General features: G+C 34.9%; 1 protein-coding gene across 1 annotated transcript; it reads left to right on the top strand.

The window, feature by feature from the left end:
• The first annotated feature begins 1,841 nt into the window (after positions 1–1,841).
• Positions 1,842–3,453, top strand: LOC130951310 (probable aldo-keto reductase 1). Its single transcript, XM_057879963.1, has 4 exons — positions 1,842–2,066; positions 2,308–2,480; positions 2,649–2,745; positions 3,295–3,453. Exons 1-4 carry the CDS (start codon positions 1,923–1,925, stop codon positions 3,451–3,453), a joined length of 573 nt encoding a protein of 190 aa, XP_057735946.1. The 5' UTR covers positions 1,842–1,922.
• Positions 3,454–15,234: the final 11,781 nt, after the last annotated feature.

The following is a 15,234-nucleotide window of genomic DNA, read 5'->3' as shown; positions in this document are numbered from 1 at the left end:
CTTAAGAACTCTGAAGAAAAATACCTAATCTAAGCAACAAGATGAACCGTCAGTTGTCCAAACTCAACAATCCCCGGCAACGGCGCCAAAAACTTGGTGCACGAAATTGTGATCTCTACTTTTCACAACTCAAACAATCCCCGTAATGGCTCCAAAAACTTGGTGCTCAATACCATGGTCTAAACATAATTTCACAACTTCGCACAACTAACCAGCAAGTGCACTGGGTCGTGCAAGTAATAAACCTTACGTGAGTAAGGGTCGATCCCACGGAGATTGTTGGTATGAAGCAAGCTATGGTCACCTTGTAAATCTCAGTCAGGCAGATTCAAATGGTTATGGATGATATATGAATAAAACATAAAATGAGGATAGAGATACTTATGTAGTTCATTGGTGATAATTTCAGATAAGCGTATGGAGATGCATTGTCCCTTCCGTCTCTCTGCTTTCCTACTGTCTTCATCCAACCCTTCTTACTCCTTTACATGGCAAGCTGTATGTTGGGCATCACCGTTGTCAGTGGCTACAGTCCCGTCCTCTCAGTGAAAATATTCAACGCGCTCTGTCACAAGAGCCACGCACGCTATATATGAACTACAGAACTACAATTTGGACAGAGCTTTTGAAATATATAAAATTATTATATATAATGAAAAGAGACGGTGGCTTGGTGGAAAAGGCGGAGTGCTTAAATAATTTCCAGAACAACAATTAATGTGCGTGATCCACCAACTACTTTGTGTCATCCACCAGCACCGCTGGTGTACAGTGGACATGCACGGTTCTTGCACTTGAACGGCACCGGATTTGTGCGAACCGTCCAATTTTAAGTGAGGTTGACCGCTGTTGACTGGATTAATACCGTGTCCAATTTGCAAAATAAACTAAACTGACTTGATTATTGATTTTTTGGTCGAATCAGACGGTTTAGTGTGGTTGTGAGAATAGATACTTTGCATGATCCACCAACACTACTAGTGTATAGTTGAGTATAATGTCCGGTTCTTGCGCCTGAACCATATCAAGTTTGTGCGAACCGTTTGGTCAGTCTAGTCTGATATTATGACTACAATACTTTGTCTTTTGACTCTGTTATGGAGAGTAATTTTGCTATTTTAATTGAAAAAAGCAAAATGTAAAAGACTAAAAGAAACATTAGAACACGTGATATGAGAGGTACATGTATAAAGATTTATTAATTACACGCTAGTATAAAAAATCTAAATATTTTAGTATAAAAATATATAGTGTAATGTTTATTCAAAGAACTACAAACTAAAAGTATGCTATGCGATCGAGTAGTGGCGGACTGGCGGTGAGCCATTGACTGCTACTGTTTTACAGAATGGAGGTGAGGCGAGGTGAGATGAGCTCTCAGCTCTACGGTGTGCCATTTGAGAGTGAGAGTGAGAGTGAGAGAGAGCTTCGGGTTGGTTCGATCAACATAGGTTGTTTTTTTTTTCTTTTTAAATGAAAGCAACCTCGTTACGGCCTTTCAGGGTGGAGAGTTTTTTAAAAAAATAAAATCCGATCCAACATGGATTTTTCAAATTCGCTGATTCATGGAGCTTTTGTAAAGACAGGTTGAGTCAAACTAATTTTCATTTTTTTTTAATTGATCCAATATTCAATTTGGACTGGTCGTGAAGTGGGATCGTCTGTTTTCGTCCCGACCGTTCAGGTCGGTCCGGTTTTTTAAATTATAGTGTAAAATTTAAGAAGCTATGACTAGAACTTACCCAAAGAACTTTTACGTTTTTTTTTATCGCTCTTGTTAGCAAAGTTTTTTATTAATTAAAAATTGATTGTTTCTGTAGCTTTTCTTATGTATAATAATGAAATTTTTTTTTCAGGCTTTAAAGCAACTCCCTAGAAAAAAGATCCAGATAGCTACAAAGTTTGGTGTTGAAAAGTTAGATATGAATACTTTTGATATGAAGATCAATGGTACACCAAGCTATGTACGCTCATGTTGCGAAGCTAGTTTGAAACGTCTTGGAGTTGAATACATTGATCTCTATTATCAGCATAGAGTGGACACAACAGTCCCTATAGAAGACACAGTTAAGAACTTCTTTTAATAGCTTTACAAATTAAATGAATTGGAACATAGGACACATTATTCTATACTTGTTAAATCTTTTTAATACCTTTTTTTTTCTTTTGTGTTTTATAATATCTTTACTTTTAAAATTTGTTAAAATTATGTATTATGAAATAGAAAAGGATAACATTCCAAAACTTTTTGACTTATTTTATCTTATTAGGTACATTATTAATAACTAGTTTGTTGTATTACAATAGATGGGTGAACTTAAGAAATTGGTGAAAGAGGGAAAAGTTAAATACATTGGATTATCTGAAGCTAGTTCGGATACAATAAAGAGGGCGCATGCAGTTCATCCAATTACTGCTGTACAAATGGAATGGTCACTTTGGACTCGTGATATTGAAGAAGAGATAATTCCTCTTTGCAGGTTAATTTTAGTTACTTAATTTCATAGAAGTAGGCAGGTATGAGATTTTTATGACTTGTTATAATTTAAGATAGAGGGGGAAAACATGGACCTGTTGTTTCTGAATGTGTATTTCATTTATTTGTGATGATGTGAGATTGAGTTTTTCTAATATTTTTATTTTTTCAGAGAGCTTGGTATTGGAATTGTACCATACAGTCCTCTTGGTCGTGGCTTTTTTGGTGGCAAAGGAGTTGTGGAAAACCTTCCAGCTGATAGTGTTTTGGTATGTATATTTATAAAACAAATTAATTAAAGTTTCATCTGATCCTTATCTTTTTACCCCATAACTAGTTTGGCTTTTTGAAAAATTTTAAACTTATTTAATTTTGTGCTTTGTTTATAATTATGAATTTAATCTATCTTTTGCATCGTTAATGTGATTAGTAGTTATGGTAACTTAATATGATACTCAATTTAGTTTTTTCAAGAGATGAAATTAAGATATCTATATCTATAAAATTTATTTTATTAAACGATCAAATTAAGACTAAATTGAGACTAAATTTATTTAGTAAACTAGCTGTTAAACTGCTATAGTAGTAATTATCTAAACACTTAAGTATTTTGCTAAAAGAATTAGTAACAACAATTTTAATTTAATCCATCCTTATATATTCAGAGATCAAATTGAATATTTTTATACTCAAAACCAAAGATTAGTAGTAAAAATTCATAGATCAAATTCAACACTTATTCTAATAATTTTGCTATTATAGACCAAAAAGAATGATTATTTAGTTGTCCAATAGATGGTTACTTTTTTATTTACTAGCATGCTCATCCTCGCTACCAAGCACAGAACTTGGAGAAGAACAAGAAGATATATGAGCGAATAGAAAGCCTTGCTAAGAAGCACCAATGCAGCCCTGTCCAATTGGCATTAGCGTGGATTCTCCAACAAGGCAATGATGTTGCGCCTATCCCTGGTTAGTAACATAACAAAATATTATTATGCGTCTCTTTTTAATTTTCTTCATTTACAAGTATATATATATAAGATGTAATATCAAATTTGGTTTTTGAAAATTCTAAGCACTCATTCAAATAGTCTTTGATTTTTTAAAATGACGAAATTGATTTTTGAATTTTATAAATTATATTCATCTTTAATTTAACTACGGTTAATATATAATTGACATGGAACGTTATTATGTTAGTGTGGCATCCGCAACGGAAGATAACATGATTAAAATTTTAATATGATCAAATATATATCTCAAATTCGTTAATTAGGTTCATTTTAGTGTCTACACCAATATAAAATTAATTAATTAAAATGATTTAATTAATTAATTTAAGACACCTATTTAATTATACTGAAATCTTAACTACGTGTCCTTACCATGAGAGATGCTACACTGATATTTTAACGCTTCATATCCATGTTAACGGCACTTAAATTAAAGACAAACGAGATTCATAATTTATAAATTTAGAAACCAATTTGATCCTTTCTAAAAGTCAAAGATTATTTAATAGACGTTAAAATTTTAAGTACAAACTAGACATTACCTAATATATAAATGTATAAAAAATATTATATATAATATTATTAGTTACTTGCTGAAATTTGTGTTCACCTTTACAGGAGCAACCAAGATTAAGAATCTGGATCAAAATGTTAGTGCCTTAGCAATGAGACTTGAAGAAAGGGTCTTAAAAGAAATTTCCGATGCAATTCCAATTGGAGATGTAGCAGGTACTCATCACTTTAATGAAGCTTATGGAAAAGTTACATGGAAATTTTCTAACACTCCACCAAAAGATTCAAGTACCTCTGCTTAAAGCACTCTATAATTGAACAATAGTGCACAAGTTTATCTCTTGGGTAGCGTTTGTTTGTAGAGACACGACAGAACAGGACACTGAGACAAAGACAATAGAACAGAGACATTAAAAATTATGTTTTGTGTATCGTGTTTGGATACAATGGATAGGACACTAATGTAATATCCAGTATTATGTTTGGATACACATGGACAAGACTAAAATATTATATAAAATGACTAAAATAGCTATGTGATTCCAAATTTTTTAGTATAAACTAATTTAATAAATAATGAGAGTACGTAAGAGTACAGACAGTGGGAACTTGAAAAAAATATTTGAAGCAATCAAAAATTTTAATAAAAAATTATATAATAGTATTTATATTAAAATAAAATTTATAAATATAATTATTTTTTATAAAATTTATTATTAATATGTAGGAATACATATGGTTAATATTAACAAAAAAAATCTGAGTTTGATTAATAAAAAATTTCATTTAGGTTAATAAGCCAAATTAATTTTAAATACAAAATTAGTTTTAAAAAAAATCCATTTTTAAATGAAAAAAAATTAATTTTTGCACATAAAAATTTATTTTTATTTAGAAAATTAATTTTTTTTATCTAAAATTTTATTTTTCTTTTCAAAAAATTAATTTTTCTTTAAATTATATAAAATCAATTACAATTTATAAATTATTTTTTAGCATTTTAAAATATCAATTTTACCTTTATAATATTTATCTTTTAAAAGTCTCCAGACTAATTATTTTTGTTATTATTTTTATTACAAATCAAATAATATAATATAAGGTTAAAATGATGTTGAAGTAAGAATGATAAGAAAAAAGAAATTATCCAGTCCAATAAAAATTTTTATAAAAAGAAGAGAGTACCTGAGCAAAAAAGAGAAAGAAAAAGAACGTAGAGATAGAAAAAGAGCATGAAGTAAAAAAACTACTTTCTGAGAACAACGCAAAATAGGAAAATTAAGAAGGGGTAACAGTGGAATAATAAAAAATAGCACCATGGACAAAAAAGAAACAAAATTCATAAAAATAGTCCGTGTCTCTCTTCCAAATCCCGTGTCCATCATTGTCCTTCGTAAAAGAGTGGACACAAAAGTATAAAAAATTGTCCCGGAGACAATATGTTCAGTGTCCATGTCTTTGCTTCCAAACGCTTTTTAAGAATGTGCTGTCCATGTCTTCGTGTCCTGTATCCGAAAATAAACGCTACCTTGAAGACAATTCTGTGGAAGCATATATGCAGCATACTTTATAATAATACATTATGAGATACTTGTGAACTTGTATGAATAGTGTCATAGTGATATGGTTTGGTTCTTGGCTCGGTTGATTATTGTTTGTTTTGTTTTAAAAATAAAATAAGTCAAGGTTTACAAGTTATGTTCTATTTTAGTCTATGAGATTCGCGAGTTTTGTTGATGATTTATTTCTCGTGATCCCAATTAATCTAATTTAGTCTATCAAATTCAAAAAAATACATTACATTAATCTCATGCTCATTTTTCATCACCGAAATAGTAAAGTCGTGAATGACGTGGCTTGCTCCTTGCCAAAGGCTAGCTAAGTTGGCGAATAAGTGGAATGACACCAATTTGATCCTTTTTCCCTTTTATAACCTAAACCAGTAACTATCATCATTTTCTTCTTTATGTATGTGCATCTGTTTTGATGCCGCCAAGGTTCTTCTCTCTCCTCACGACTGGTCCCTTCCCTCTCTTCTGCTATTACCGCCACCTCCTTTTCTTCTCTGCAAACGTCTGCCACCTCTCCACTCCCACTTCATCTTTCGAACCCTTTTCTCTTAAGATCAAAGCCTCCAAGCACCATCACCATCTATAACCATAATAACAGCACCATCAGCAACACTTTTAAACCGTAGCAGCTTTTTCTCCTTCTTTCGACACCTTTCCTTGCTCAGTCTCCCACCCACAACCCGAGTGGTCTTACTTCCTCTCCCACCTCACCTCTGTAACACTCTACCACACAGAGGTTTACGCTTAAGTCATAAATTCATGGTAGCGAGACATTATTACACTTAGACTTCGAGATATATATATAATTATAGAAGGATAATATTAAAACTAGGAGCCTGTAAAGAAAACTTGAATATTGTTAGCCATCAAACACTCACGAGATATGCTAAAACAATAGAGCATCAAATATAGAAGTGAAAATATTAGAAGTTTAATCAGAATGTATGTAATAAAGTATATACATAATAGTTACCAGTCTCGACTCGAGAAGAATGGTAGGCTAGAATTTTATATCACTAGAGAAAATACAAAATATAAACCTATCTCCCAATTAAAAAACCTCTAAGAGGAATTAAAGTCATATACAAAATAATTTCAAAAGGGGGGGGGGAATCTAGCGTCAAAACAAAATCCCAACAATTAATCCTCTTTGGTTCGTCACCTGAAATTTGCACTCTCACCGAGATGCGTTGAGTCCCATATCTGAAAAAGATAATATAACAATAACAGGTGGGAACCCAAAGGTTCCCAGCAGAATAACAGTTCCAAATAATGACTACATAAGGTTGGAATTTAAGCCTAGAGTCTTAGGTAATCTGTACAGGTTAATTTGCTATGGTATGGATGATTTAAATTACCACATCCATACCTAATAGTCATCATCATTATTCTCAGTATCAAGTCTTTTCATGGGTCAAACATAAACAATAATTAATTCAAAGCAATCACAAATAGAGAACACTTATGACAAGTAGCACAATTAGCAATTAAACAGATTATTAATTAGGCAAACCAAGTAATTGTGCACGCCCAACAAACAAATGCACATGATGCATGATTGTCCTACTGACCATGAGCTCACGTGTCAATTATACTGCCAGACTTGTACATCCGGTAGCTAACCTGGATATACCTGTCGTGCATCCCTAGAGGAACATCCCAGACTTATCTTAAGCTGGTCCTGGGAAGGAGAGTGCCCCGTCACGTTTTGGGAGGGAGAGTTCCCTATCACCTTCTCACTGGAGGTAGTGCTTTTTGGAATATAATGTCCGACCACACTTAACAATCAAAGAGACTGTGATGCAATAAGAAAAGGAATCCTCAACCTAACTCGTCCATACCACAATTGGGAATTGAACAGAAGAAAATCCTCAACCTTCTATCCAATCCCCTCCAATACAACAAAAGAGGGAATTCTCAACCCCACTTGTCCACCGCAACAAGAGAGGGAATTCTCAACCTTACTTGTTCACCGCTTCTCCACCATCCTTGCCAGTTGTAGGTGTCTCATTAGTGACGCAAGCAGGACAAAACCTATGTCCTTGCCAATCAACTATCATGCCACTTTTATAATCATAGTCAATCATAATTATAATAATAATCTTAACTAATCACATAAGGTATAATTCCTCATAACTCTATCTGTTATTAAAACAATTAATATCATCAATCCGTGAGCGGGACAAAGCCATCGTCCTCACTGTGGGTGGAACAAACCACCATCCCCACAATATTTATATCTCAATTAACAAGTCTTTATCAGGAAATGATTCAATAAAATTCACTATACCCATCCCCAACATATTTGATGTGCCACTATTTCGTGGTATATTTTGTGCGTAATTTAGAGGATTTCATCTACTTCTTTCACACTTATCCACATAAAATGCATGGTTTTGTGTTTACTTCCTAATTTCGCTTAATGGTTGAAAATATGCTTTTTAGGCCCTAAATGAGCTATATTTTTATTTCCCTTTATTACCATTCGATGCCGTGATCTGTATGTTAAGTGATTTCAGACCTTATAGGGGCAAGAATGGTCTAGAAGAGGGAAAGGAAGCATGCATAAGTGGAAAGAGCACAAAAATGGAGCTTTGGAGCACGAGCATCCACGCGCAAGCGCAGACAACGCGCACGTGTGGGGAGCTAGATCTTGGAATTGGCGCGCAAAAAGGGACGCATATGCATGGTTGGCCAGAACTCTCATCGACGCGTACGCACGCTTGACGTGTACGCGTGGATTACAAAACCCCATCAACGCGTACGCATGACCCACGCGTACACGTGAGGCGCGCACGTCACTTCTTTAATGAAAACGTGCCTGGCGATTTCAGAGAACTCCTGGACCAATTCTGAAGGGAATTCTAGCGGGAAAAGGTTGAAAGAGCCAAGGATTGAAGGGGATTCACACTTTTTACACATGAAGATATTTTGAGAGTTAGTTTTTGGAAGTTACACTTTTAGAGAGGAAAACTCCAACTTCTCTCTAGGTTTTTGGCTTTCTCAATCACAATTGCACTTGGATCCTTTGGTTAGATATGAATTTGATTCAATTTCACATTGTTCTAGTTGTAGATCTTTCTCTTCTACTCTCAATTTAGTGCTTTTGTTGCTCTAGCATTGTAGAGCTTGGATCTAGACCTTGTTACATTGATTTCTATTAATGAATTGAGGAATTTCATGTTAATTGTTGTTAGTTGTTTGATTGTTGTTAATTGTTTGCAATAGATAGCTTTAATTCACATTCTCTTCTCAATTTTATGATGTCTTCTATTATTGCTCACCAATTGTTTGAGAAAATGTCAACTTTAGCTATGGAGTAGATCTTCTCTCTTGGCTTAGGGGTTGGGCAATTGGAGACACTTGAATTGTCAAGGTCATTTGTTGACTGACAATTGGAAAATTGCTAATTGATTTGAATGACACTAACTCTAGTCTCTCCCTAGGATTAGACTAGGACTTGTGGACTCAAATTGATTATCTCTACTTGACTTTTCTTCATAGTTAGAGGTTAACTAAGTGGAGCAATAACCAATTGATGGAGATAGTAATGATAGGAATTTGATAAACCACTATTTTATGGTTTATCTTATGCTCAATTGAGTGGTTTATATCGATTCTTTACTCACTTATTCATATAATTTGCATGAGTTTACATTTTTCCTTCCTGATTTTGTGCTATGATTGAAACCATGCTTCTTTGGCCTTATATTTTCTAATATTAATCCTCTCTTATTACTATTTGATGTCATGATATGTGCGTTAAGTGATTTCAGAGATTACAGGGCAGGAATGGCTTAGAGGAGGGAAAGGAAGTATGCAAAAGTGGAAGGAATAAAAGAAATTGAAGGAACTGCAAAGCTGTCAGCCCTAACCTCTTTGCACTCAAATGGTCATAACTTGAGCTATAGAGGTTCAAATGATGCGGTTTCTGTTGCGTTGGAAAGCTAACGTCTGGAGCTTCGAAATGATATATAATTTACTATAGTGCCCATACAGGTAGGTGACGCGAACGCGTGCTCCACGCGAACACATTGCAGTGACGAAAATCAGCGTGACAGAATTCGCAATCAACGATTTTTGGGCTATTTTTGACCCAGTTTTTGGCCCAAAAAACACAGATTAGAGGCTATAAAGTGGGAGAATCCATTCATTCATCATCATTCATTCATAATTCAAAATTTTAGTTTTAGATGTAGTTTTTTTAGAGAGAGAGGCTCTCTCCTCTCTCTTAGGTTTTAGGATTTAGGATATCTTTTAGGATTAGGATTCCTCTTAAAGGATTTAGGATTTCTTCTTCTCAATTTTCAGGTTTAATGTTCCTTTTATTTATTTTCCCAATTTAACTTATGAACTTTTTCATGTTAGAATTTGATTTCTATTTAATGTAATTTGAGGTATTTTATATATATGATTTTTATTTAGCTTTTTATATTCTTGGCTTTGGTTGAGCAATTAGAGACTCTTGAGTTATCAAACTCTTTTGTTGATTGATAATTGGAAGTTGTTAATTGACTTGAATTTCACTAACTCTAGTCTTTCTTCAGGAATTGACTAGGACTTGAGGATTCATATTGATTTATCCACTTGACTTGCCTTCATAGTTAACGGTTGACTAAGTGGGAGCAACGAGCAATTCTCATCACAATTGATAAGGATAACTAGGATAGGACTTCTAATTTTCATACCTTGCCAAGAGTTTTCTTAGCTATTGATTTATTAATTCCTGCAATTTTCTTCTCTTGTTCAACCCTTTCAAAAAAAACCCAAAATATACTTTTTCCATAACCAATAATAAATCATACTTCCCTGCAATTCCTTGAGAAGACGACTCGAGGTTTCAATACTTCGTTTATAAATTTTATTGGGTTTGCTTTAGTGACAACCAAAACTTTTGTATGAAAGGATTCTCTGTTGGTTTAGAAACTATACTTACAACGTGATTATTCTGATAAAATTCTTTACTAGCAGAAATTCGATCGTTAGAATTCCAATTCTCAATCCTAGCCAAGGCTTTTATATTAATTGATTGTCAATTACTCTTGCTTGATTTCAAATTCTTGTATCCCTTAGTTTCATTGTTATTTGTTCATTACTTTTATGCAAGCTTGTTTAAATTTCTCGTATTCAACCTCAAACACCAAGAGACTCCTCGCCAATTATGTGCACCTTAGGGTAACTCCTAAGGAGAATGACTCGAGACTAATACTCTCAGTTATTGATTTGAATTGTGGACATACTTTGTTTGTTTGATCTATTATAGTTTGTTAGTTTAGACAATACTCACGACACAATTCTATTGGAAAATTCTATACCGGCAAAATATAGTTCATCAAAATGGCGCCGTTGCCAGGGAGTTGCAAATGTATGCCATGTTGTTAGTTAGTGTAAATATGTGGATATGTGAATACTTGCATTTTAATTGATTGTTTGCTAGTTCAATTGTTAGTCAGGATTAATCTTTGTTTAGTGTATTTTCTTGTCATGAGCTCTATGCCTCTTTCATTGAATGACGAATTCACTACCGGATCCGAGCTTAGCCACTTTTGATCCTGAGATTGAGAGAACTTTGTTCCATATTAGGCAAGCTCAGAGAAGGTTAGCCTTTGGAGGTGGTAAAAGGGTCCCTATCAATTCACCAACCTTATCCGAGGTTGAATCAGAATCGTCATTCAAAGAAGGAACAATATACTCTTCCATAGATACTACTAATACCTCTTCCATTGATCTAGGTAGCAAAACTATGGCCGCTCCAAAGAGAGTTACTCTTAAGGAAGCCGGTGCTCCGGACTTTGTTCTTCAACCGCTTCAAGTGCTCCATCCGAACTTGAATGCTAATTTTAAACTCAAGACTGCCTTGATTAATCTTCTACCCAAATTTCACGGGCTTCCCGCACAAAATCCTATTAGGCACCTTAGAGACTTTCAAGGTGTATGTTCAACAACTAGGTGGGAGGGTTCTGATGAGGTTGCTATTTGGTTGTTTTCCTTCCCATTCTCAATTGAGGGAAGAGCCAAATAGTGGTTTTACACAAAGTTGGCAAGAGAATCCCAACCAAGGTTGGAGGGATAACTATAATCAAGGAGGAAGGGATAATAGAGGGAACCAAAGATGGAACAACAACAACAACCAACAAAATCGCTACCCACACAATCCTCCATACCCTCAACAAAATCAAGGAAGGAACTACCAACCCTACCAACCACCACATCAAAGGCAAGCGTCCCAACCCAATCAACCATAAACACCCCAAATCACCTATCCCCTCCCCTCTTCTAACCAAGATAAGGCACTCCGTTCTATCCTTTAAGGACAAAAAGAACTTCAAACCACACTTACCTCTAGTCTCACCGATCTTACATCCACTCTTCAAGCCCTTATAGCCCGCATAGAACCACCCTCTACCTCCACTCCTCAAGCTTCAAGTTCTAGTGCTTTACCCTCTCAACCTTTACCCAACTCCAAGAGTGGCATCAATACCATTACCTTGAGGTCCGGAAGTAAATTGCAAGAGAGGAGTCCAGAGGCACCATGTCAAGAGGAAGTCACTCAAGATGAGGATGTGGTTGAGATAGAAGAAGTTGAAGAAGAGGATGAAGCCCAAAAGGTAGTTGAAGAGGTGATTGCTCAACCAAGGGACAGAATGCCCAAGGATGGGGATGTCTTGCAAGAAGCTACTCCAATACCATTTTCCACATTGGCAAGGACGACTAAGAAGCAAGTTGAGTTAGACCCCAAAATGGTGGAGATGTTCAAGAAAGTTGAGGTAACTATTCCTCTATTTGATGCTATCCACCAAGTGCCTAAATATGCAAAGTTTCTAAAGGACCTATGTATGCATAAGGAGAAGATTTGTGAATTAGAAACTATACCATTGGGGAGCTCAATTTCCACTTTAATGGATGGTGTACCGGAAAAGTGTGGTGAGAGTGACTTGCACCATAAATGGAGTCCACTTTGTTGGTTGTATGTGCGATCTTGGTGCTTGTGTGAGTATTATGCCCTTGTCCGTCTATGAGGTCTTAAAGCTTCCACCGTTGAAACGGTTGGCCGCCTGGTTTGTTTTAGCGGACAAAAGCATAATTTTTGTGGTTGGTATGGCGGAGGATGTTCTAGTAAGTATAAAAGGGGTTGATCTTTCCTATTGATTTTCATATTCTCAAGATGCCCCCTAGTGACTCTGGTAGGATATCATCCATTTTGCTTGGGAGGCTGATGCATGAGCATCTTTTCTATCTTTTCCTAGTGAATTTGTATCTAATTTGTTGAGTTTAATAAAGAATTAATTATCTTTTAGCCAATATGGATGCTACTTTGAGTCTTTTTGTAATTTTGTTTATTTTAGGTAGCATTCAGCTGGATTTGGTGGAGTTTCTGCAGCATAAGAATCAAAGGAGATGGCAGGGAGGAGCGACGCATACGCGTGACTGACGCGTACGCGTGATTTGGAGCATTCCACGGTGACGTGTGCGCGTGACTGATGCGTACGCGTGATTTGAAGATTTGCTCAGTGACACGTGCATGTGACCGACGCGTCTGCGTGACTTGCGAAAAAGACCATCGACGCGTACGCGTGACTGACGCGTACGCGTGACATGCGCCACGTGCAGAAAACGCAGAAAAACGCTGGGGGCGATTTCTGGGCTATTTTGACCCAGTTTTTAGCCCAGAAAACACATATTAGAAGCTGCAGAATAGACAAAACATGTGGTCCCCACCCATCAACTGAAGACCTGCTGATTATTCTGATTTAAATTTAAATTTGAATTTAAAAATAGGAAAAGATATTATTTTTAATTTTAGATAATTAGATTTTAAATTAATTAGGATTAGTTATAAAAAGGGGATTCCATTAGGGAACATTATTCGATTCCAAATTTACATTCCATATTTCATAACATTCTACTCTGAACAATGAGCAATTAATCCTCCATTGTTAAGGTTAGGAGCTCTGTCTATTGTATGGATTGATTCATTTGCTCTTTCTAATTTTATTCGTGTATGGATTTATAATTTAAGAATTGTTTTTGCTCTTTATCTTTTGAATTTGGGTGGAATGGAAGTATGAACCTCTTTCTATTTGAGTTCTTGTATAACTTGGAAAAGCTCTATATTTGAACAACAGCTTGAAAACAAATTCTCCTAAATTTTAATTATCTGAATTTAACAGGATACGTGACATGTAATCTTTTTATTTCTTGGGTAATTCGAGTTTTTGTGGCATATAAACGAGAAATTGATTATCACCCTCTAATTGGAATTAATTGACCAAGGAATTGGCAGTTAATGAATTTTAGAGGAGACTAGGAATGTCTAAGGAATTAGGGTCTAGTCACATATAGTTTGCCATAAATTAAATCATGCATAATTAAATTAGTTTGTAAGAAAAGTTAATCCGAAAAAATAGATAACTCTGAAACCTTAACTGTTTTCTCTATATTGTATTCCCAACTCATTGCTGCTTGCTTTCTGAAATTCTTAATTTACTGTTTAATACTTTTTGAATACCAAAATACTCTTTTTTGTTTGTCTAACTAAGCCAATCAATCAATCATTGTTGCTTGATCCATCAATCCTCGTGGAATCGACCCTTACTCAGGTAAGGTATTACTTGGTACGACCCGATGCACTTGCCTGTTAGTTTGTGGGTTATAAAATACCGCATCAAGTTTTTGGCGCCGTTGCCGGGGATTGACTGTGATTAACAACTATTCGTTGTTTGATTGCTTAGATTAGATAATTTTTTATTATATTTTTTTATTTTATTATTAATTTTTATTTTGCATTTTTTTACGTTATTTTTTTCTTTTTTTCCTTTACGTTAATTTTTTTTCTTTTTTTTTCCTCTACGTTATTTTTTTTCCTTTTCATTTACTTCCCCCCTCCCCTTTATACCGTACCCTTTTTTTTACTTTTATTAATTAATTAAAAAAATAATAATAATAAATAAATAAATAAATAAATAAATAAATAAAATAAAAAAATAAAAAAATAAAAATAGAAATATTTTTATCTCTTTACACAGGTTACCTCACTGGGAATTCTCTGCACTCTGACGTAGAGAGTCCCATCTTTTCTTGTCTTCTTTTTGTGTATGCGCAGGAACAGAGACAAATAACATCTCTTAGACTTTAATCCTGATCCTGAAAGGACTTTCAGGCGACGTTTACAACAGGCAAGACTTTACAAGGCTGTAGAATCCACTATGGATCCTAACAATGCTGATAATGCCAATGTGGCAAATCCGAATGGGAATGAACAACATAGGAGAGTACTTGGCTCTTTCTCTGCTCCTACTGTAGATCTGTATGGAAAAAGCATTGTGGTGCCTCCTATAGCTGCGAACAACTTTGAGTTGAAGCCACAACTGGTCACCCTGGTGCAACAAAACTGCCAGTATCATGGTCTTCCCCACGAAGACCCAAATTAGTTTATTTCTAGTTTCCTGCAAATATGTAATACTGTGAAGACAAATGGAGTAAACCCAGAGGTGTACAAACTCATGCTCTTCCCGTTTGCTTTGAGGGATGGAGCAAAGCTATGGCTAGATTCCCAACCCAAGGAGAGTTTGGATACTTGGAACAAGGTGGTTACTGAGTTTCTCACTAAATTTTTCCCACCAAAGAAGCTGACTAAGCTTAGGGTGGAGGTTCAGAC

Source organism: Arachis stenosperma, chromosome 9, assembly GCF_014773155.1.
Source record: "Arachis stenosperma cultivar V10309 chromosome 9, arast.V10309.gnm1.PFL2, whole genome shotgun sequence".
Taxonomy (NCBI): domain Eukaryota; kingdom Viridiplantae; phylum Streptophyta; class Magnoliopsida; order Fabales; family Fabaceae; genus Arachis; species Arachis stenosperma.
The sequence above is the reverse complement of the archived record's forward strand: the minus strand, read 5'-3'. Positions and strand labels throughout refer to the sequence as shown.

Excerpts from the sequence above, each read along its gene's own strand:
- LOC130951310 (XM_057879963.1), top strand. The coding sequence starts at position 1,923 with ATGAATACTTTTGATATGAAGATCAATGGTACACCAAGCTATGTACGC. Across the intron at positions 2,481-2,648 it reads GAGATAATTCCTCTTTGCAG|AGAGCTTGGTATTGGAATTG; the intron begins GTTAATTTTAGT and ends TTATTTTTTCAG. Across the intron at positions 2,746-3,294 it reads TTCCAGCTGATAGTGTTTTG|CATGCTCATCCTCGCTACCA; the intron begins GTATGTATATTT and ends TTTATTTACTAG.